General features: G+C 36.2%; 2 protein-coding genes across 3 annotated transcripts; both read left to right on the top strand.

Annotated features, from left to right (window-relative positions):
- Positions 1-605: 605 nt before the first annotated feature.
- Positions 606-11,508, top strand: LOC113087315 (uncharacterized). Its single transcript, XM_026255568.1, has 9 exons — positions 606-1,438; positions 1,545-1,813; positions 1,916-2,170; positions 3,391-3,416; positions 8,408-8,948; positions 9,374-9,658; positions 9,770-10,385; positions 10,492-10,760; positions 10,863-11,508. Exons 1-9 carry the CDS (start codon positions 606-608, stop codon positions 11,159-11,161), a joined length of 3,393 nt encoding a protein of 1,130 aa, XP_026111353.1. The 3' UTR covers positions 11,162-11,508.
- A 2,405-nt stretch (positions 11,509-13,913) lies between these two features.
- LOC113072791 (glycerol-3-phosphate acyltransferase 3-like) lies at positions 13,914-24,613 on the top strand. Of its 2 annotated transcripts, none has more exons than XM_026245769.1 (13): positions 13,914-14,122; positions 14,345-14,522; positions 15,316-15,382; positions 16,735-17,029; positions 17,523-17,597; positions 18,267-18,356; positions 18,627-18,720; positions 21,116-21,231; positions 22,730-22,785; positions 22,920-23,005; positions 24,019-24,147; positions 24,228-24,307; positions 24,391-24,613. In XM_026245769.1, exons 1-13 carry the CDS (start codon positions 14,058-14,060, stop codon positions 24,488-24,490), a joined length of 1,431 nt encoding a protein of 476 aa, XP_026101554.1. In that variant the 5' UTR covers positions 13,914-14,057; the 3' UTR covers positions 24,491-24,613. The 2 variants fall into 2 exon arrangements, with proteins under 2 accessions (XP_026101554.1, XP_026101562.1); XM_026245777.1 differs by having other exon boundaries at positions 13,920-14,122; positions 14,337-14,522.
- The last annotated feature ends 194 nt before the right edge of the window (positions 24,614-24,807 follow it).

The following is a 24,807-nucleotide window of genomic DNA, read 5'->3' as shown; positions in this document are numbered from 1 at the left end:
TCTTAATCGAGATGGAATCGCTAAAGAAATCGTTAAAGTTAGTTAAAAATAAAAAGAACGAAATTTTGTTAAAATTTATGGAGAAATTTTTGATACTGTAAAGTCCCCATTGTGTTCTCAAAAATGTATATATGTATAATGAATGTCTAATTAGGAAAAAGGTAATATGCTGTTTGCTTTTTCTTTTTTCTTTTTTTCTTTTTTTACTCATTTATTTTATTTTAGTTATTTTTTATTTTTTTGCTGTTGTTATGATTTGTCATCTTGTCTAAAGGTATGATATTTGTCTTGTGAAATACTGCAGTTGTATGTTGATTTGCTGGAATTAATGTTTGTAAGTTTGTAAGTTTGTAAGTCAAATAAAAAAAAAAAAAAAAAAAAAAAAAAAAAAAAAAAAAACTCGCCCTGGCAGAATCTCTTTAGTTGAGTGATGTTCGCAACAGAGACGTTTGTCTGAGAGAACTCTGTGAAAACAAACCTAGCAACACTTGTACAAACGCCAGTCCGTATAGATCGAGATATATTTAATCTGTACAGACAGTGTGTATCAGATAACATTACAGTTCAAACTGACATTACCAGATACGGATTACTTATCTGTCAGTATGAGAACCACAGACACAATGTCCACAGACGTGAGAGAGGTGCTTCTGGAGGTTTACGTCAATGACGCCTTCTACTTCGGTGACACCTACTGGGCATCAGATGATAAAGATGTGCAGCTGGAGTTTGAGATCACCGATGACATCTACGACCTTATCAGCGGCAGTGCATCTCGAGAGTTAGATGTGCAGCTGGAGGTTGTGACAGTGGATCATGTCTCAGGCAGATACTGCAGTCCAGGAGAGATGCGTGTGCAGCTGGAGGTTAATATGAGAGTAGAATATGCTACAGTGAGGAATACGAAAAAAACCTTCCTCCAGAACGACAGATCGAACTCAGCATGGCCTGAGATGGATCTGAATGTTCGTGAACCAAAACCTATTGAGGATTTGGTTGCTCCTCCTAAATGGGATCTGGTTGATGCAGTGGAACTGTACACCCCGAGTCCTAGCGTTCCTGAGCCGGACTCTGAGGAGGATCTGGATGATCCTCTTGAACGTGAATGGGACAAGGACTCGATGGAATTATACGCCCCGGGTTCAAGTGTCCCTGAGCCAGACGCTGAAGAGGATCTGGTTGATTCAGTGGAATTGTACCTCCCGGGTCCAAGCGTTCTCAAGCCACGACCTGAATGGGATCTGGCTACTCCAGTGGATTTGGGTGCACCAAGTCCAAGCGTTCTTGAGCCAGAGTCTACAGTGTTATCTGAACTTGCAAGTTTGGAAAACTACGTCCCTTTAAACATGCTCCAACTAGAGGATCGTTTGAAGCAGTGTACACTGCTCAAACAAAGACATGTCACCAATGTCTGGCCCAGGGTCTTCATCGGAGACGAGTAAGTCTGCAACACAATTGTATTTCTCTCATTGTTCTGTCATTTATTCTACAACGTAAATAGTTTTATATAAAAGACTAACCAAGGCTGTTGTGTTTTTGTGCAGAGAGGCTGCAACAGACCGAGATATGCTGCAGGAGATGTGCATCACTCACATTCTGAACGCTGCAGCGCCCAAAAAGGACTTGAACTACTTCTTGGGAAAATCTTATGTTGAAGATCTAGAAGGAACAGTCAATACAGGGTCCAGATATTACAGAGGCTTGCACATCAATTATTACAGCTTGCCTACAACGGACAGACACTGTTCTGACATCAGCAAGTGCTTCATGCCAGCTGCAAAATTCATTGACAAGGCCGTGAATAAGCCAGGAAGTAAGGGCTGACACAAACACACTCCATATCTTGTCTATTATCATGTGTGTTATAGTCTATTAATGAGTTTTTTTGACCATATTTCTTTTTTTGTTTCCTCAGGTAAGGTGTTGATTTGCTGCAAGCAGGGTGTCGACCACTCTGCGACTCTGTTTCTGGCATATCTGATGATCTGCCATGACATGATGGTGGAGGATGCCATTGATGACGTCATAAAGTCGAGACGCATCCAGCCCTCCAGAGACTTCCTGAAGGAGCTGATGCTCCTCAATGCTGACCTTGTGAACAAGCGAAAACTAAAGCTAGAGGACATAAAAAAAGGCAAAAAGAGGAGAAAATGGCAGCTAAAAAAGAAGTGTAGAGATTAACTAAAAGATATAAAAGAAAATGTGCACATATAGAAATGTCAATAAAATGAATGGATAATGTCCTGATAATGAGCTGCTTTGTTTTGTAATGTATTTGTTTTTTACAGTGCAAATAAATATCTGTACTGATAGATATAATAGATAAGATGGATATAATCCTATCAGCATTGTATTTTATGTATTTTATTTATGTACTTTAATGAATTGCTTACAGTGCAAATGAATAAGTGCACAGATTAAAAAAAAACTAAATAGAGGCATTGTTAGATGCCAGTGTTTCATGATATAATTGCTATGCAAAGATTTGATTTAAAAAAATATTTCAGTATCATAGCTATTAAACTATATGTTGTTATGATTTTAAATTTGTATTTTCCCTTAGAATGATCTCAAAGTAAAAAGATGAGCTAAAGTCTGATTTTGTGGTGCTGTGCTTTAAAATGATTTTTGACAGTAGTCAGTGCTGAGCACTGTAAGGTTAACCCTGCCTGGTTTAAATGTTTGAAAATGATTAACAGCTGAAAACATTCATTGGAAATTTAGAAAAGTGATCAAATGTAATCAGTTACATTACTTTTATAAAGTAGTTGAAATAGTTAGATAACTTTTTTTAGCTAAGGAGCTTTTATTTATCCACCTTATTTTTGCAATGTGGAAGTTGTTTTCCGTGAAGGTGTGGGATTTCCGGTTCATTCACAGCTTTACATAAATAACAGAAAATAAAATGCAGAAAATGGTAGATGTGTTTGCCTTTACATTTACATTTACATTTACATTTATTCATTTAGCAGACGCTTTTATCCGAAGCGACTTACAGATGAAGACAGTGGAAGCAATCAAAAACAACAAAAAGAGCAATGATATATAAGTGCTATAACAAGTCTCAGTTAGGTTAACACAGTACACATAGCATGGGATTTTAACTAATATAATAAATAAAAAGAAAACAGATGGAATAAAAAAATAAAATAATAGAGCAAGCTAGATAGAGGTCTTTTCACATATACACACACATAAATATACAATTGCATAATAAATGGAAAGAAAATAGAATACAAAAAGATTAGAAAGGTAGTTAGATTTTTTAAAGAATAGAAAACAGCATAGAAAATAGCCTTTAAACAAGTGTTTAGGATTACGATAATACATAAAATAATATAAGAAATACCAGTTTCCTTAGTATCATTATATCGCTCTTGAAAACCCTAGGCGTTCCCAACATGTGGCGTTTCGAGGTTTTCTAAAAAGTTAATCATTTTGTGAAGCAAACTGGTTCAGTTGATTCAAAGTTTTGCAGGTTATTTTCTCCCATCACCAGTTTGACACATTTCTTTTTTTCAAGTTTAAATTCTTTTACTTTGATGACGGGTTTTTAGAACCAAGTTTCACGCACGAGGCATAAGTGCAAAAGTTGAATAAGTCTGTCTTATCATGTGTTGTATTGAAAAGCAATAGAAACGCTAAACTGTTGATTGCAAGCTGCGGCTGTACAATGTAAAAATCTATAAGAGTCAAGTCAACTCTTGACCTTTGTAGTTAAGTCTGTAAAACACTCGTCTCTCTGCTGAATTCAGGTCCCTCTTATGTCGCCTGTCAGTGAAGTGATGTGATAAAGAATATGAGATTATCTTCCCATTTTAGTTTTTTTAATCTAGATTAATCTCACTGTAATCTTGGAATTAATCTAGATTAATCTAGATTAAAATGGCTCATTTGAATTCTGCCGAAGGCATTCAGAATATGTGTGCTACCCAAATAAAATAATGACTAAAAGTAACATTAAGTCTTTGACAACGGGTTTCTCAAGCCAGGTGGTGCATTATACCAGGGGCTCATCTCCTGTTTCCAAAATACATCACATACAGCTGATTCTGCACCACACGCACATGCCGCGGACTGCATGCAGACTGCAGACAGATTATGTGTGAAACAGGCGTGCGTCTTGTCGAGGTTTTCATTGGGAAGCTTCTTAAAAAAATAAAATTTAAATTCCCTGAAGCAAACCCGGCGGCATCTTAGCTGCATCCATGTTAGCACACCAAGTTTGATGTGGTAATTTCATAGTAGGCTTTCATACAGGTTTAAAGACTCGCTCTCGCCCCCTACAGATTCGGCTAGGTATACATCTACGCTAAAATATCAGAATCAGAATCATCAGAATGAGCTTTATTGCCAGGTATGTTTACACATACGAGGAATTTGTTTTCGTGACAGAAGCTCCGCAGTACAACAGAATGACAGAGACAGAACATAAAACACATAATAAAAGAATGAAAAATACAAATAAGTAGATAGTGAATGACAATATACAAATGACAATTTTAGGCAGGTATATTACAAAATGCAGTTATGTATATACATGTATATTATGTGCAAAATGTAAGTGTATACTAAGTATGTGTGTTAGATAAATAAAGTGTATGTGTATATAAATATAAAGTGTAGTGTGTTCGCCGTTATTATCAGCTGTTCATAAGATGGATTGCCTGAGGGAAGAAACTGGTCCTGTGTCTGGTCGTTTAGTGCTCAGTGCTCTGTAGCGTCGACCAGATGGCAACAGTTCAAAGAGGGAGTGTGCTGGATGTGAGGGGTCCAGAGTGATTTTGACAGCCTTTTTCTCACTCTGGATAAGTAAGTATCCAGATATCAAGGTGAAGTATCAAGGTGTGTGTGTGTGTGTGTATTTTATATTTGTGTGTGTATGAATTATTTTACATTACAATATTTTAGGTGGAATTCGAGGAAACTGAGATCACATACATTCAATATTTACACAGTCAAAATGACTGATGCAAAATGCATGCTATACAAGATCATGTCACTGGGTGACTAATCCGGGCGGAACTGTAGTGTGGGAAATATTTCCGCCCGGACCAATTTAAGTGAAACATAAGTTCTGTTCCGGTTGGCCCAAGGTGGGGAAATTATCCAAAATACATGTCAGGTGTGGGAAGAGGACGTGTTGGATACCGATTGGAGGATCGGGAAGGATGCAGTGATATAAAAGGGGCTGGTTTATGAACAGGAGTAGGTTTTTGTTCTGCTGTTGTTCCACGGGATACGGAAGTGGCTGGTGTGGCGTGGATGTTGCGATTTACGGGCTGCAACGGTGAATCCAAGGAAAATGGATATTGGAAGTGCGGAGGAAGTTAAGTGATCGACCTTTTGTATGTTGTGTTTACCTCTTATTGTGGATTGAGTTGAAGGAGCGATCCTACGTTTGGAAGGCCCCTGAGTGAAGGAGATCATTGAATTCGTGTTGGGAGAGGACAACACTGTGCACTGGTGGGTGAAGACTTTATGAACATTTCTTGTATATTGTGGAGAGTGAATGACGGATGTGGAGGGAGACTAACTGCCTTTAAGAAAGGATTCCGACTGCATATCTCTCCGTAGCAGTGGAAAATCCCCCCCCCCTCTTGTGTTGATCTGATAATCCTCAGTGCTTGTGTGTTTACTCAGTGTTGATAGTAGTGCCTTGCGTTGGAGATCGCTGGGAAAGACGGAGAGACTCCGGTGTACGATATATCTGCCTGCTGTGGTCTGCCCTCCTGCCTTTGTCCATCTGACCCGCCCTGTCAGGACTCTGAGCCCAAAACGGGAATACACCACCGATCTTCTTTCACTGAGTGTGTGGAGTGTGGTGAGTGCTGCTATATTGAAGTGTACACACGAGAAGAATTGTAGTGCCTTTGTGGTGTGTGGTGTTTGTCCGTGGTTGTGTCCCTGGTCGTAGGAAGAGCCCTGACGGAGAGGAGTAGTGTATTGGTGGCAACCACAGTCTTTACCTTAAGTAAGCTGGAGCTCGGACGTGTTGGAGGCGCCTCTGGAGGAGGTTGGATGTCGTTGCCCACGCAGCAATCCCTGTAAGCTTTTAAATCAAAGCCTTATCCTTTTTTTTTTGTCCATGTGATGTTGTGTCCTTGGCCCTGTCGGCAACCACCGGCCTTGTGCGTGTCGTCTGTGCTGTTTATTTGACGAGGGAAGCGAAGGACAACAGCCGATCCTCCCCCGTGTGCCCCCTTGTCAAGCTGGGCGGGAAGCCCAGTATTGTTTGCAGTTTCACCTGTAAGGCCCACCAGCCGTCAGTCATCGACTAAACCCGTATCTGCTTGGAATACAGACCTCTGAATATCTTCAGTGGTGAGTAGCGCATTAACAGCCCAGCCCCGTGAATACTCACCTGTGTATTGAACACTGTACTTACTTGAGAGCTAGAACTCCTGCACGTTAACAGCTCAGCCCTGTGAATACCCACCTGTGTATGGAACACTGTACTTACATTGAGAGCTAGAACCCCTGCACGCTAACAGCTCAGCCCTGTGAATACCCACCTGTGTATGGAACACTGTACTTACATTGAGAGCTAGAACCCCTGCACGCTAACAGCTCAGCCCTGTGAATACTTACCTGTGTATGGAACACTGTACTTACATTGAGAGCTAGAACCCCTGCACGCTAACAGCTCAGCCCTGTGAATACCCACCTGTGTATTGAACGCTGTACATACCTGAGAGCTAGAACCTCTGCACATTAACAGCCCAGCCCTGTGAATACTTACCTGTGTATTGAACGCTGTACTTACCTGAGAGCTAGAACCGCTGCACATTAACAGCCCAGCCCTGTGAATATCCACCTGTGTATCGAACACTGTACTTCCCTGAGAGCTAGAACCTCTGCACGCCAACAGCCCAGCCCTGGGAATACTTACCTGTGCATTGAACGCTGTACTTACTTGAGAGCTAGAACCCCTGCACGCTAACAGCTTAGCCCTGTGAATACTCACCTGTGAATTGAACTCTGTATTTACCTGAGAGCTAGAACCCCTGCACGTCAACTGCCTAGCTCTTGCTTTAAACTTACCTGGAGTGGAGTCGGCGGGAAATTAAGGGCGAAGTGGAGTGTTGTCGAGGAAGGGCTGAAGAGGAGTGTTCCTGAGACTGGAATCCGTATTTGTGGATAAAGAATAGTTCGAGTCATCATTAGTTTTAAAGTTTCCTTACCCCTTTCCCCAAACTTTTAAACAAATAAAATTGTTACATTTTAATCTTGGTTGTCCGTCCATTCATTGGGGTGTTGTGGGACCTCCTCGAGGTGGAAGTTAGGGGGAGGAGCGAGACCCGTTGAATTGGTGGTCCGCTCCGGCCTGTGACAATCATATTGAAGAAAAAAAAATTACACATTAAGACTTTGCCTTTGAAATTAAACCATTCATTTATTAAAGGGTTAAATGTGCTTTTATAGAGTGAGATTGCATAAAGTTCAGAACTTCAAAAACAGAAACATAGACTTTGCAGCAGCTCCAGCTCGCCTAATTGAAACGCTTGGCATATCAGAGGCACTTACCAGCTACTTCACTGAATAAAACAATTAAATGTTGTAAATAAGTATGATATATGATTCTTTTGCATGGAAACACAAACCTTGTTCTGTGTCTGGAAAGAGATAGTCCGGTTCAGAGCTCTTGACGTGGTTCGCAGCCAGAGAGAAAACAAAACTGAGCCGCAAAATCGCGACTCTGACCCGAATTGGCATGTTTCTGCAATGCAAAATTAACGCATTAAATAAATATACTAAGGCACTGAAGCCGATGAAATAGTTAAAGTCAGTCCTGAGGGGAGTTTCTGATGAAAGCAGGACGGAGAAAGAAAGTGATCGGATAATGAAGGAATATAATTTGGAACAAATCAGTCCCAATTAAGGTAAAGTTAGACAGAAATGACCATAAGTGGAGTATCTAGAGTCTTAAGTACACAAAAAATGGCTTAATATCTAAACAGTCTTGTACTTACAGTAGCCTTACAAATTCATTCAGTGAAGGATTCGTCCGACTGATTCAGATTCAAACCATGCAATCATGAAACATTAAAATTAACTGTTTAACTTAAATGAATCATTTTTTGATGGTAAAACTGCATTCAAGCATAGTAACGTTAAATGTGAAATAAACGCGATATGAAGTATAGTTGAAAACCGCTATTAAAAATAATTATTAATTTTCTGAGCTAATGAGCCAAAGCGAAAATGCTGACGTTGGTAAACAATCCGTTTCCATGGCAATTGGAACAAGACGCGTCACTGTTTCATGACGTCACAGACCCAGTCAGTATAAAAGGACTCGCCCTGGCAGAATATTTTTAGTTGAGTGATGTTCGGAACAGAGACGTTTGAGTGAACTCTGCGAAAACAAACCTAGCAACACTTGTACAAACGCCAGTCCGTATAGATCGAGATATATTTAATCTGTACAGACAGTGTGTATCAGATAACATTACAGTTCAAACTGACATTACCAGATACGGATTACTTATCTGTCAGTATGAGAACCACAGACACAATGTCCACAGACGTGAGAGAGGTGCTTCTGGAGGTTTACGTCAATGACGCCTTCTACTTCGGTGACACCTACTGGGCATCAGATGATAAAGATGTGCAGCTGGAGTTTGAGATCACCGATGACATCTACGACCTTATCAGCAGCAGTGCATCTCGAGAGTTAGATGTGCAGCTGGAGGTTGTGACAGTGGATCATGTCTCAGGCAGATACTGCAGTCCAGGAGAGATGCGTGTGCAGCTGGAGGTTAACTCTAGTGACAACATCTCAGTCTGTGAAGTGAAAGATTTGCAGCTGGAGATGAACAGGAACGACAGCATCTCAGAGCTGAAGAGTCCTACACTGGTCTCTGAAGATCTGAGCGACCCAGCAGGACCTTCAGTGGAAGAGGCCAATGATCAGGGTGGCCTGGATGCTGAGAACAGTCCAACAGGTGAAGACATGCATATGTCTTATTCATGTTTATTTGTGTTGTTAGAGATGTTTCTAATAGTAAATTATTATATGTTGGCTGTGACAAAGACCTAATACTGTTTTCCTACACCTCGTTGAGCTCTCAAGCTACAACCTCCAGATTTGTCAGTGACCGTTAGGCTGATTTGAATTTTGGTTGCTATATTTTTTCTAAATTATCTGACTTATGGAATTCCTGTAGCCGGCTTCCAAACGCTGATAGATTTCCATTTAGCGCTGAAAACTTTTGAAAGTAATGCCTTGTTTAGATTTCAACCACTCTCTCGATCTATCTGCTAAAAATAGTGGGGTTTGAAAGGTTTTTCAAACTTCAAGCTTTTAAATTTTTTTTTTTTTTAACTCTCAGACAAGGCTTATCTAGTTTGTTTTCTTCTTTTTTTTCAGGACTCACTGTCTGGGAGATAACCAGGAAAATGGGGGCAATCTTCCAGCAGATTTGTGCAGTTTTCCAGGCAAAAATGCCAGAAACTGTTGGGCAACCTGAATTGGATCTTCCCGATCCAAAGGAATCGTTTGTTCCAGATCCAAGTGCTCTCAAGCCAGAACCTGAAATGGATCTGTTAGATACCGAGCAATCGTGTATCCCTGAACCTGAAGTGGATCTCGTGGTTCCTTCTGAACCTAAACTGGATCTGGTTGATCCAGAGGAAGCATGTGCCAGCCCAAAAGGTGAAAAGATGCAAATAGAAATGTCTTCTTACAATTTGGACTAATTAATCATATTTAATCTGGTGAGAGATGTTTCTAATGCCACATTGTATGTTTTTCTTCTTTTGTCAGAAACTACCAAAGCCATGAAGAATAAGAAAGTTCTTGGCTTCGTTGTAACAAAGAGAGTAGAATATGCTACAGTGAGGAATACGAAAAAAACCTTCCTCCAGAACAACAGATCGAACTCAACATGGCCTGAGATGGATCTGAATGTTCGTGAACCAAAACCTATTGAGGATTTGGTTGCTCCTCCTAAATGGGATCTGGTTGATGCAGTGGAACTGTACACCCCGAGTCCTAGCGTTCCTGAGCCGGACTCTGAGGAGGATCTGGATGATCCTCTTGAACGTGAATGGGATAAGGACTCGATGGAATTATACGCCCCGGGTTCAAGTGTCCCTGAGCCAGACGCTGAAGAGGATCTGGTTGATTCAGTGGAATTGTACCTCCCGGGTCCAAGCGTTCTCAAGCCACGACCTGAATGGGATCTGGCTACTCCAGTGGATTTGGGTGCACCAAGTCCAAGCGTTCTTGAGCCAGAGTCTACAGTGTTATCTGAACTTGCAAGTTTGGAAAACTACGTCCCTTTAAACATGCTCCAACTAGAGGATCGTTTGAAGCAGTGTACACTGCTCAAACAAAGACATGTCACCAATGTCTGGCCCAGGGTCTTCATCGGAGATGAGTAAGTCTGCAACACAATTGTACTTCTCTCATTGTTCTGTCATTTATTCTACAACGTAAATAGTTTTATATAAAAGACTAACCAAGGCTGTTGTGTTCTTGTGCAGAGAGGCTGCAACAGACCGAGATATGCTGCAGGAGATGTGCATCACTCACATTCTGAACGCTGCAGCGCCCAAAAAGGACTTGAACTACTTCTTGGGAAAATCTTATGTTGAAGATCTAGAAGGAACAGTCAATACAGGGTCCAGATATTACAGAGGCTTGCACATCAATTATTACAGCTTGCCTACAACGGACAGACACTGTTCTGACATCAGCAAGTGCTTCATGCCAGCTGCAAAATTCATTGACAAGGCCGTGAATAAGCCAGGAAGTAAGGGCTGACACAAACACACTCCATATCTTGTCTATTATCAAGTGTGTTATAGTCTATTAATGAGTTTTTTTGACCATATTTCTTTTTTTGTTTCCTCAGGTAAGGTGTTGATTTGCTGCAAGCAGGGTGTCGACCACTCTGCGACTCTGTTTCTGGCATATCTGATGATCTGCCATGACATGATGGTGGAGGATGCCATTGATGACGTCATAAAGTCGAGACGCATCCAGCCCTCCAGAGACTTCCTGAAGGAGCTGATGCTCCTCAATGCTGACCTTGTGAACAAGCGAAAACTAAGGCTAGAGGACATAAAAAAAGGCAAAAAAAGGAGAAAATGGCAGTTAAAAAAGAAGTGTAGAGATATACTAAAAGATATAAAAGAAAATGTGCACATATAGAAATGTCAATAAAATTTATGGATAATGTCCTGATAATGAGCTGCTTTGTTTTGTAATGTATTTGTTTTTTACAGTGCAAATAAATATCTGTACTGATAGATATAATAGATAGGATAGATATAATCCTATCAGCATTGTATTTTATGTATTTTATTTATGTACTTTAATGAATTGCTTACAGTGCAAATGAATAAGTGCACAGATAAAAAAACGAAATATAGGCATTGTTAGATGCCACTGTTTCATGATATAATTGCTATGCAAAGATTTGATTTAAAAAAATTAAAAAATTCATTCACAGCTTTACATAAATAACAGAAAATAAAATGCAGAAAATGGTAGATGTGTTTGCCTTTAAAACAAGTGTTTAGGATTACGAGAATACATTAAAATAATATAAGAAATACCAGTTTCCTTAGTATCATTATATCGCTCTTGAAAACCCTAGGCGTTCCCAACATGTGGCATTTCGAGCTCTTCTAAAAAGTTAATAATTTTGTGAAGCAATTGGTTCAGTTGATTCAAAGTTTTGCAGGTTATTTTCTCCCATCACCAGTTTGACACATTTTTTTTAAGTTTAAATTCTTTGATGACAGGTTTTTAGAACCAAGTTTCACGCACGAGGCATAAGTGCAAAAGTTGAATAAGTGTCTTATCATGTGTTGTATTGAAAAGCAATAGAAACGCTAAACTGTTGATTGCAAACTGCGGCTGTATAATATTTATTTATACAGTGATACATATATCACTTATAATATTGATAAAAATATGTGTGAAAACAATTTCAATCCTCATAGATTTTATATTTGGAACAACAGATATATTTTGTACAAAAACAAATCCCTTTTCTTTCAAAAGTGGTATGACAATAATATTTTGCTTGTAAATCAATTATTCAATCAACATGGTCAACTTTATAACTACACTGAATTTATTCATCACTTTGGTATCCCTATTTCACCAAAGGACTTTTCTATCGTCTTCGATGCGAACCCTTCAGCTGTCATCTCACTTCTTAAAGGGGTTAATGGACTTGTGGATTTCCCTACACTGGTGGATGTGAAGGAAACAACTGTTGGGAATATCTGTTTTTCACTGCAACCTAAAAGCAAGAATAAAGCAATTCGTCAACTTTTTCAACAGGATATTAGGAATACTCCCACTGCTGTATCTTATTTGTCCTCATTTGTTGGAGACATTTGTAGGGAAAAAGTTTGGCTTTTGCCGCACAAGTCAAAGAGATCTCATTCAAAATGCTCCACAGGTTTTACCCCACTAACTATTACCTTAAAAAAATGAAAAAAGACTTGGATATCAGCTGTACTTTCTGTGAAGAGCTAAACGAAACATTGGTGCATTTATTTTGGTCTTGCCCACATACCAAGAAACTTTGGAGCAAAGTGTCTCAATTTATTGTTCTCCATATTTACCCTCAATTTGAATTGCGGTGGGAAAATGTTTTGTCTGGTTTTACTCAACATGACAAAAGTTTATGTTCAGAGTATTATGTGATAAATTTCATTATTATTTTAACCAAATTTTATTTGCACAACAAAACAAGCTTTCTGGAACTTGCTTGCTGCTAATATTTAGCACTATGTTCTCTCAATATCTGAGTGTACAAACAAAAAAGCTGTTAGATCATATTACCTCTGTAAGCTTTACAAGATATTTGTTTAATTTTTTTTTCATTACTTTGTTTTTGATAACCCCTTGACCTCCTTGGCTTATTTGTAATCTGTCCATAGACTTTATAGATGTACAGAAGATGTTGTTTTCCTACTGTATGTCCTATTTCTGAATATAATAATAATAAAAAAGGAATAAAACACCCTTTCCTAAAAAAATAAAAAAAATAAACAACAATTTTCTTCTTCTTAAGCGTTTAGGCGGCTGGCAATCCAGCTAATAGGTGCTTTACCGCCACCTGCTGGACTGGACTGTAGAACAGATGTCTGGCTAAGAAAAATATCAGGATAAAGGGGGAAAAAACAAAACAAAACACCTACTATTTTATGATTGATCTTCATATTCGATCTAGGAGACCTTTCTTTCGGATATTAAAATAAATTTACATATGTTTTTGCGGTGTTTCTTTGAACAGATAACTAATAATCTAGTATTCCATTGGACTGTGTGCCAATAGTTTAAAGCCCACTAATTAAATCAATGAATCTTGCTGTAACCTACTGTTTGAGTTACGGGAATGCTGAGTTAAGACACAAAGTCACATTTTGCTCATGTAAACTATTTGGTACTAGTGTCTCATCTTGGTTAAGCAATTAAAGACTTCTTAATTTTAGAGAAGATTTCATATCCATACGGACAACAAACAAAGCCCAAATTGCTCTGTTGTTGCAAGGGGTTTGATATCTGTAACTTTTTTATAACCATTAATTTACTACTCAATTTCTTACATTCTTTATTAATGTGGAAAACGCTGTGAAATACTGGGGGGGAAATTCTTTGAATTTTTTGCATTCATTTAACCAACCAAGTACAAGTGTGTGTGCAAAACTTCAAGTGAAACTAATTTACACATTTGTGTAAGTATTGTATATAACTATTATGCATGCAGATTTGTGACTTCGTACATTTAGAATTCAGAAAAAATTAAATATTTGATTATTTGTTTTTTTATTACAATTGTACACTAGAAAGAGAGAGAGAGAGAGAGAGAGAGAGAGAGAGATGCACTACAACACTATCCTCACGATGGCGCACAGGCGCAGTTTTCTATTGTTGCTTTTGAACTTTGTTCTAAATTGTACAGGTCTAGGATGTCTTCCAGCATTGATATTTCCTAATCGCTCTGTGTAAATGCCGCAGAAGTTCCTTAAACAGCCTTTTAAACACCTTAAGTTCCAGTCTTCATCATGTTAAGGGTCAGAGGAGTATGACAGCGAGGATCAGTCTCTTTGCTTTCTGTCCTGTAGAGCTGCTGGCATTTCATGAAACCAGGTGAGTTCGAGTCACTGAAAAAAGTCGAAAGCTAGGTTTTGTTTGACTGATTTGTTTGTGTAATATATTGCTTCACGGCTTAAACTCCGAGTTGCCTCGAAAGATAGAAGGTTAAAAGTGTGTATCACATCATCAAAAGTCAAGTTTTGATGTTATTATAAGTGTTTTAGAATAAATAAACGTGGCTGTATGAAGTTTATTTGATTTCTCCCAGTGTTGTAGTGTATGTAGTGGAAGCGGTCTGGTCCGTGTGGTTATGGAGGGGTTTTGGGCTGTGTTTTTCCCCGTGCTGAGGGTCTGGTTCACCTGTCTGGTGGTCTTGATCATGCTGCCTGCCATGTTTGGGATCTCTCTGGGCATCACTGAGACCTACATGAAGATCCTCCTCAAAACCTTAGAGGTATGGAAGATGAGTGTTGTTATCGTAGATTTTTTTTTTTTTTAAATATAGAAAAAAATTCTATATAAATATTAGATGAAAAACTAGAGATAAAAACTAGATGCATTAGCAAATAACTGAAATAGAAACACTAATAAAAATGTCCAAATCTGAAAAAAAGAACATAAAATATAATAGAATCCTTAATCAAAATGTTGTAACTTCCTCCACAAAAGAAACAACTCTCTTTTCTGTCACTGATGTCACGTAAGCTGTGCAGGATAATATTAACCAATAGTCTCATAGCTATTTCACACTCGGTCTGACTCCAACACCCGATTTTCTTCCTATTAGCTCCAAAGAGATAAACCCAATTAAGGAAACAAATATAACATATCGCTGCAAATAGTAAACCTGGAGTAATGAGTTTGTAAAATCACAGTCTCTAAGTTGATATAAGCTCATAAAACTGCATATATATTAATTAAACATGACTTTGACAATGTTTTAAAAACATTTAAGGAGTACAGCATGACACACTCCAGAAGACTACTTGAAATGCCACGTCTGCCAGGACACTAGGCTGTTGCACACACTCACTAAGGGGAAATGAAGCCACTTTTTTTTTTTTTGACAAATGAACATTGTGTCATAATCTGATGATATACATTTCTCAACCTGAAACGTGCTGTATCATCACATTGTTAAGTGCCCTTTGCTCTTAATTGTGATTCATTATGCAAGTCTAAAGCCTAGTGTCAGGAACAATTGGAATCATACAGTATATATTAAGTGTTGCCTGGTGTTTTTGCAGTGGGCAACACACAGAATCCAAAGGGCAAGTAGAGCAGAGGAGATACTGAAACATTCCGCATCAAATGGTGAGTTTACACACATACAGTCACAAACACATCTGGATCCAGGTGTTTTATAACCAAATAAAATAAAATAAAATTCATATTCTCCCTGAATCTAAATTCTCTCACCTTTTATCCATTCCCATATCCCAAATCCACAGATTCTGCTCACCAAGGCTGCATTTATTTAATTAAAAATACAGTAAAAACCACAAAATTATAAAATATTATTACCATTTAAAAGAAATATTTTCTAGTGCAATATGTTGTAAAATGTATTTTACTTATGTGTTCAAAGCTGAATTTTCACACGATGAAAAAGCACAATGAAAGTGCAACGTATGACTTGTCATATAACTTTATGTGAAGAACAGCCTGAATTTTAAACCATTATTGACAATGTCAAACTGAGGTTGAACGATTGTTTTTTTTTACTTCTAAATATTGTCTTAAACCTCAGTCGGTTCCTCACTGCATAAAAATTACTCAGGATTTCAGTTTTTGTGTTCAGTGGAAAAAAGAGCTGGCCTTTTCTATTTCGCTCCTCAGGTTCTCGTAAAAGTAAACAGCTTTAGTTTTGCTGCACGATGGCTGTTTCCCTCTAGATACGATCAGTGGTCTGACAAGACACAAATAGTGCTGAGATCTCTCAGCTTATCTGTCTTCTCCAGCAAACACACATTACACAATGACTACAGTTTCTCTCGCTCTCTCACAAGCTCACAGTGGACTTCAGCCCATCTTTATCACTGACACCCTGCATAGATTTATAAACTCTTTATCAATACCTCACTGATTAATCAAGATCTGATTAGTCCTGGTTATAAAGATGTATTGTTTGAATGTGTTTCTTAAGATGGCACAGAATGGCCACTGTGTTCTGTGTGCTTTCATCATATTAAACACTAGTTCACCTACTAATACAAAGTCTGTCATCATTTACTAATCTTTTACATGATTTCTTTCCATAATGAAAGCGACTGGGCCTAGACATCTTCAAGCTCAAAATACACTACCATTCAAATGCACTGCATTGCTCTTTTTATGCAGCAGGGACACATTAAAATTGATCAAAATGGACATTAACAGTGTTACAAAAGAGTTCTGATTTAAATAAATGCTGCTCTGTTGAACTCTCTGTATATCAAAGAATACTATAAAAAAAGTTCTGATTACTGATCATGTGACTCTGAAGACTGGAGTAATGATGCTGAAAACTCTGCTTCGCATCACAGAAATAAATTACAGATGAAAATATATTCAAATAAAAAACAGTTCTTTCAAATTGTAATACTTTTTCACAATATAACAGATTTGACTGTATTTTTGATCATTATAAATTATAATGAACCAGCACTTTTGTCTGTGTGACTCAGGTTTAATTCAGCGGGATAATTCATCTTTGGAGCAGGAGATCGAGGAGTTGCGTCGAAATCGGCCGAAGTCGGCCGAGCGTGGGGACTTCACTCTGAGCGACGTCCTGTACTTCACCAAGAAAGGCATTGAGAGCATTGTGGAAGACGATGTCACGCAGAGATTCACCTCCGAGGAGCTGCAGTCCTGGAACCTCCTCACCCGAACCAACAACAACTTCCAGTACATCTCTCTCAGACTCACTGTACTGTGGGGAGTTGGTGTGGTCGTGAGATACTGCATACTGCTTCCTCTACGGTACACTACCATCTCATCTCAAGAATTTATGCCTGATACACTACTGTTCAAAAGTTTGGCATCAGAAAGATTTTTACTTTTATGGAGCAGGAATGCATTAAATTGATCAAAAGTGACTTTAGAATGATACAAAAGTATTCTATACCTTTTTTCAAAAAATCCTGAAAAAATGTATTATGGTTTCCACAAAAATAACTGTTAACTGGAGTAATGATGCTGAAAATTCAGCCATGCATCAAAGGAATAAATTACATTTTAAAGTATAATATTCAAATAGAAACAAGTTATTATAAATTATAATAATATTTAGCAAAATGACAGTTTTTACTATATTTTTGATCAAATAAATGCAGCCTTGCTGAACATACTGTAGGAGACTTCATTTAAAAACATTTGAAAGGTACATTAGTATATTATTGTTTTCGAATAATGCATTATTAGGTTTCTAAAATAAAAATGGTGTCATGTTTTTCTGTTATTGTCATGTCTGTAGGATTACACTCACAGCTATAGGGCTGAGCTGGCTGGTGATTGGCACAACGTTGGTGGGTTTCCTCCCAAATTTCAGGTAATGCTTTACAAATGCATGAATAACTTATAATTGCACTGCAATTCCAGTGAGTCTCTGTCCATTTTTGAAGAGACCAGCACTGCTGAGCAGCAGCATATATTGTATTTTGTGGACACTAGTATAGTATTTTATTATATTATAGTATTATTTATAGTATTTTATTTGAAATAGCTTTTATTTTTATATTTTCGATTTCCATTTAAATAGTATTTTCTTTTAATAAATTGTAATTAAAGGAATTCATTTTAGCAATTTTTTTATATTTTGCATTATTTGTGCAATATTTCTATTTAGCTTTCAAATAATTCGTAAACATTTTATTTCAGTTCTAATTTTCATTAAAATAAAAAAACAGTGTGTTTAATTTTTAGATTTTATTCAATCAACGACAAGTGAGAAGCATTATTAAATCTGGATTAATATAAATGATTTACACACAAACACACAATCCCATTTTTTCCAACTAGATATCATTTTAAGTATCATAACAATGCAGTGTTTTATATCAAAAGAGATGCTTTAGCAAAGAAAAGCCCATTATTTTTATGTAAATGGCAAACATGAATGCAGAAAGATGAAAAATGCATTTTAACAAAGGACATCTCATAATAATGTTCAACCCATGTATTATTAAATCATATTGATTACAGTCCTTTATTGTTTCAGAGTGAAGGGTTGGTTGAGTGAGCTGGTCCACTTGATGTGCTACAGGATCTGTGCAAGAGGCCTTTCAGCTACCATTCACTACCACAACAAGTGAGTTCAAGGCTCCATTTAACAACAACAACTGGTCTAATCAAGAAACAATAATCTGGTCTAGACTTGTACAGACACGGTGGCTCTTTTCCAAAGCCCAGTGAGCTGGATTTCTACATAGGAAGCTGTTTCTGAACTGAAATGACTGTGTCTATCGGTTTTTCCCCATGATCCTGTAGTTGTAAGGTGCTTACTAACAACCATCTGTGTTAAATGTGTAAATTGTGTGTTAAATGAGTCTAATTGTGCATTGTTAATTGTTTTTTTCAGACAGAACAGGCCTAAGAGAGGAGGCATCTGTGTAGCTAATCACACTTCGCCCATCGATGTCGTTATTCTGGCTAATGATGGCTGTTATGCAATGGTGAGTGAGACCGATATAAGACTTTAGCGCAGTGGTTCTCAAATCTTTTATTTGCACTTGCTTTTTGGAATTAAGGTTACAGTCACTGTTAACAGTCAACAAGTTAGCATTTTTGTGTTTAATGGATGAAAACATCATATAGGTTTGGAGAGACACCATTGGTATTTTGGGCATTTAAAAATTGATTCTGTATTCTATTTATTTTAACATATGTTTTATGTTATTCATCATAAATGAATAATAAATTGAAATATTTTTTTGGGTATAATTTGTATACAATTCTTTTAATAAATTTGTAGAGTGTTTTAGGAGTCATATTTTAATACTTCAAATGTTTTCTTTTTCTTTTTTTTTTTCTTTTTTTTAGAAAACATTATTTATGTCATATAATTTTTTGTTATTCATCATGTAGAAAACAGAATGAAAATACTGAAACTTTATGTCTTTCAGTATGTTTTTCAATAACATTAATATTCATATAAATCCAGTAATTATTCACATTATCCAGTAAATATAAATACAAAAACATGCATTTATTTATTTATTTATTATTATTATTATTATTATTATTATTCATTATTATTCATTATTTAAAAATATAGCGCTGTCAAATGATCGCATCCAAAATAACAGTTTTTGTTTACATAATATATATGTGTGCTCTGTGTGTATAATGTATATAAAGAAATACACACACATGCTTGTATATATATATAAAAAAGTTTTGTTTCTATGATATATATATATATATATATATATATATAGTCATGTATATTGTGTGTATAAAGTTTGCGCACCCCTTGCAGAATCTGTGAAAATGCAAGTAATTTTCTAAGAAAATAAGAGAGACCATACTAAATGCATGTTATATTTTATTTAGTACTGTCCTGAGTAAGATATCGTACATAAAAGATATTAACATTTAGTCCACCAGACAATTATTAAATTATTAAAATACCCCCCTCAAAAGTTTGGGAACCCTTGGTTCTTAGTACTGTGTTCTGTTACCTGATGATCCTCGACTGTCTTTCTGTTTTGTGATGGTTGTGCATGAGTCCCTTGTTTGTTCTGAACAATTAAACTGAGCAGCGTTCTTCAGAAAAATCTTTAAGCTCCTGCAGATTCTTCAGTTTTCCATCATCTTTACATATTTGAACCCTTTCCAGCAGTGACTTTATGATTTTGAGATACATCTTTTCAGACATTTGAGGACATTTGAGGGACTCAAACACAACTATTTAAAAAGATTCAAACGTTCACTGATGCTCCAGAAGGAAACAAGATGCATGAAGAGCTGGGGGGTAAAAACTTTTGAACACGATGAAGATGGCCAAATTTGTCTTATTTTGTTGAAATATAATTTTTTTCCATTTAGTTTTGCCCTTCGTAAGCAACAGAAGATACTTGTATGTTTTCCGGTACACAAATTAAGTACAATTTACCTTGATCTTCAAATTCTGAAAGTTTTCACCCCCCAGCTCTTAATGCATCTTGTTTCCTTCTGGAGCATCAGTGAATGTTTGAATCTTTTTAAATAGTTGTGTTTGAGTCCCTCAAATGTCCTCAGTCTGAAAAGATGCATCTCAAAATCATACAGTCACTGCTGGAAAGGGTTTAAATATGTAAAGATATTGGAAAACTGAAGAATCTGCAGGACCTTAAAGATTTTTCTGAAGAACGCTGCTCAGTTTAACTGTTCAGAACAAACAAGGGACTCATGCACAACCATCACAAAACAGAAAGACAGTCGAGGATCATCAGGTAACAGAACACAGAACTAAGAACCAAGGGTTCCCAAACTTTTGAGTAGGGTTATTTTAATGATTTCAGCATTTTTTTTGTCTTGTGGAATAAATGTTAATATCTTTTATGTACAATATCTTACTCAGGACAGTAAAAAATAACATGCATTTAGTATGATCTCTCTTATTTTTTGAAAATTACTCATATTTTCACAGATTCTGCAAAGGGTGCCCAAACGTTCGAGCCCCATTGTATATATACATGTGTTTGTATTTATATTTACATAATAAATATACACGGCACACATATATTATGTAAACAAAAATTTTTTTTTTTGGAATGTGATTAAAAAATAAGTAAAAAGCACTAAAACATATATATGTAAAGCTGAAAGAAAATGCTGAATATTTTTACTATAACATAACTGTTAATATTGTGTGTTATTATTGCTACTCTTTTTTGTTTAATTTGTCAGTATTAGCTACATTAATACTTGTAAATGATGTGTGTGTATAATGAATAGTGGCATCAACAAAAACATTAGAAAACCACTGCATTATAGTCACAGAAGAACTAATTATCTGTCTTCACACTTAGTCCCGAGGTAAAAAAAAAAATGTCACAACTAACCAAAGCCTTTTGTCATGAGCAGGTAGGACAGGTTCATGGTGGTTTAATGGGGGTTCTCCAGCGGGCCATGGAGAGATCTTGCCCTCATATCTGGTTTGAGAGAGCAGAGATGAGAGACCGCCACCTAGTGACACAGAGGTAAAACCACCATAATGATCTTCTTTTATTGTTAGTCAAGCAAATCACTACAAAAAAAAAAAAAAAAACAGAACAAACAGACATGGTTTTCAAAATGTTAACTTTTTTTTCAGTTCATCTTTCTACAGTATAAAGCTGCATAAATGCAAGCATATATTTCTCTGTATATGTTATTAAAAACATACCTCCCTGTTGCATGCTGGGTCATGTCTGTCTGAGTCAGCTGCTCTGTGCCTTACAGCACAACAGAAACACTTATTTAAAAACAACAGTGTTCTGACATGCATTGAAGACTTAAGCAGCACTGGAAATGACATTACTCCAGCACACACACATTTGCTTGCATATTTGTAATATAAGTCATGTTACATGCATAGTTATGGTATGAAATGGCAGCAGTTTAATATCATTTCATGCATAGATGATTTCTGCAATACTATAGTTTGGTTTATTGTCAGTTTTTTTTTTTATGGCTGTCCTGTTAAACTCCTTATTTCCATATTATTAATAGTTTAATAGTTAGGAAGGTAGTTGTTAAGTTTAGGTATAGGGTCAGATCTAAAATATACTCCTGCAGAATAAATCATTGATTTGTGCTTTATACAGTCAGTATGCTAGTTATATGTATGATAATAAACAACTAGATATAGTGAGAATTGGTCCTTAAAATAAACTGCCATCCTTATATGCCATTGTAAAGCATGTTTAGTCAAAGGCTATTTTACCATCATGTCAGTAAAGCTGAATATTATCTGTTTGCCATTTATCACCACTATATTTAAATCTAGAATTAAAAAAATAAATTTAATTCAAAAATCAATTTATTTATTTAAATTTCCTCCTGAATTTATCCCTCACTTTTAATTTCAGTACTAATCTGCCTGTAAATGTAATCAAAATTATATCTAAAGATTAATATAAAAGTATTATATTTTTATATGATTAGGAAAATGCTAAACTAACATTTTTAAATATTTCATCCATTTGCCATTCATCACCCTTTATTCTAGAATACCATAATAGAGAAAAAAATAGAGATTTTTTTTTTTTTTTTTTAAGAAATCCAGAATTTATCCCTCACTTTCTATTAATTTCAGTAATCTTCTGCCAGTAATCTAAATAAAAAAATATATAAATGTTGAGATGATGTTTAAAATTTCATTTTAAAATACTCGATTTTTGTCTGAATATAATCCATCTGTCATTCATGACCACTACATTTTAATCTGGAATACTAAAGAAAATTAATTAAAATAGCAAGTGTTCATTATGTAGTTTTTTTCTGAGAAAATGTAGAATTAATCCCTCACTTCCTATTAATATCTGTATAACTCTGCCTGTATATAAATATATATGCGTGTGTGTTTTGTGTGTTTGTGTGTGTGTGTGTGTGTGTATGTGTGTTGTGATCAGTTCAGTTTTTCCATCTCTTCCTCATCCTGTCTTTCATGGTATCATGCTGGTCTGTTCATCTTTCTTGTTTTCTCATCCTCTCCAGGTTAAGAGATCATGTAAATAACAAAACCAAGCTGCCAATACTCATCTTCCCTGAGGGTAAGTTCATACTAACAATGAGAAACACACCGAGATACGGTTTCAGTCGTATTTGAGGACAGGTCCTGCTCTACAGCTTTGTTCTTAAAGCTCAACGCTTGAAGTTTAATACTTGCACCTGGTTGCCCCTGCAGGAACGTGCATCAATAATACATCAGTAATGATGTTTAAAAAGGGAAGTTTTGAAATTGGAGGAACTATATACCCCGTGGCTATAAAGGTAAGATATCAGTACTTGTCTTTTATGCACATTACCTGTTATAATGTAAAGTGACGGGGTGATTTTCATAAATTCTTGTTGACCTGAAAAATGCAATGCACTATAGTAACTTATGTATATATTTGAAAATGTTATTTTAATTTAAAATATTTTATTTTATTTAAATATATTTTATAGTGTAATTTATTCAATGATCCTTCTAATATGCTGATTCTCTCAAATTGGTGCTCAGTTATTATTTATGGTTTTTGTTTTATCATCAGTGTTGATGCTAAATATTGTTCTGGAAACCACGACACATTTTTCAAGATTCTTGAGCAGCAAATCAGTATATTAGAATGATTTCTGAAAGATCATGTGACACTGAAGACTGGAGTAATGATGCTGGAAATATAACTTTGATCATAGGAATAAATTACGTCTTAACATATATTCAAATAGAAAACAGTTTTTTTTGAAAAAAATAATATTTTTTTAATTTTAATTATAATTATTTTTTTTTATTATTATTTTAATTAATTAAATTATTATTATTATTTTTTTTTGAATTAGAAATTCTTATATTTCACAAATTTAGTTTTTACTATACTTTTGATCAAATAAATGCAGTTTTGGTGAGCATGAAAAAAACTAAAAATTTTAAAATTAAAAAAACATTAAAAAATATAACTTACTCCAAACCTTTGGCCAATAGTGTGTGTGTGTAATATTACACTATATTTTAATTGTAATATATATTTAAATGTAATAATTATTTTTGACACTCAATTATTCTAAAAAATAGTTCATGTAGCAGCCATTTAAATTGATCATTCATAAAAATAATTATGAAAAAAATCAATATAATAAGTATCATTAAATAACATAAAATTGAGAATAAATCAGTAATATACAGACTAGTACTGTCTTTTGGTCAGATGTTGCAGTGATCTTCATAGTGTGTGTGTTTGAATACTGACCTACTATGACCCTCATGCAGTATGTGTGTGTGTGTGTGTGTGTGTTATATATAGTATGACCCTCAGTTTGGAGATGCTTTCTGGAACAGCAGTAAATATAGCATGGTGAGCTATCTGCTGCGGATGATGACGAGCTGGGCTATAGTCTGCAACGTCTGGTATCTGCCTCCAATGACACAGGAGGTGAGAGCTCAAGCTGGAAAGTGTATAATAGTGTAATGTGACTGATTACGCCCTCACTGACTCATTTCCTGTGCGCACAGGAAGGAGAGGATGCTGTGCAGTTTGCCAACAGAGTGAAATCAACCATTGCACAACAAGGAGGTTTAGTGGACTTGGCCTGGTGTGTACATGGGTTTGTCTTCAGCTGTATTGCTACAATGATTGAATTTAAGTTAAAGGTTCATTACTCTGTATGTCTCCCAGGGATGGGGGTCTGAAGAGGGCAAAGGTGAAGGATTCGTTTAAGGAGCAACAGCAGAAGAAGTACAGTCACATGGTGGTGGGTGACGACAGCAGTGACTGAACACATCATTCCCCGGTCACAAAAGTACAGGAGGGTCTACTTATACTACTGCTGCTAAAATACGCTTTAAAGATATTTATAAATGGGGCATAGATATAAATAAATATACATTGCAAATGCAAATGCTATAGATCCCAGTTTCTTATGAGCTGCACTGCTTTTCTGTGAAGAGTTTTATTTGCTGGAATATAAATTGGGTGAAAAGGCTTTTGCGAGTTCATTTTTAAAAAGGACAAAATTATAAATGCACGATTGGGGTTAATATTGACTTTGGTATGTGATAATTTATTTCTCAGAGCAAAAAAACATTTGTTTTT

Source organism: Carassius auratus, chromosome 5 (genome assembly GCF_003368295.1).
Source record: "Carassius auratus strain Wakin chromosome 5, ASM336829v1, whole genome shotgun sequence".
Taxonomy (NCBI): Eukaryota; Metazoa; Chordata; class Actinopteri; order Cypriniformes; family Cyprinidae; genus Carassius; species Carassius auratus.
Note: the sequence above shows the minus strand (reverse complement) of the source record. Positions and strands in the feature narration are given on the sequence as shown.

Excerpts from the sequence above, each read along its gene's own strand:
- LOC113087315 (XM_026255568.1), top strand. The coding sequence starts at position 606 with ATGAGAACCACAGACACAATGTCCACAGACGTGAGAGAGGTGCTTCTG. Across the intron at positions 8,949-9,373 it reads TGCTGAGAACAGTCCAACAG|GACTCACTGTCTGGGAGATA; the intron begins GTGAAGACATGC and ends CTTTTTTTTCAG. Across the intron at positions 10,386-10,491 it reads AGGGTCTTCATCGGAGATGA|AGAGGCTGCAACAGACCGAG; the intron begins GTAAGTCTGCAA and ends GTTCTTGTGCAG.
- LOC113072791 (XM_026245769.1), top strand. The coding sequence starts at position 14,058 with ATGACAGCGAGGATCAGTCTCTTTGCTTTCTGTCCTGTAGAGCTGCTG. Across the intron at positions 17,598-18,266 it reads GGTTTCCTCCCAAATTTCAG|AGTGAAGGGTTGGTTGAGTG; the intron begins GTAATGCTTTAC and ends TTATTGTTTCAG. Across the intron at positions 24,148-24,227 it reads TGCCTCCAATGACACAGGAG|GAAGGAGAGGATGCTGTGCA; the intron begins GTGAGAGCTCAA and ends CTGTGCGCACAG.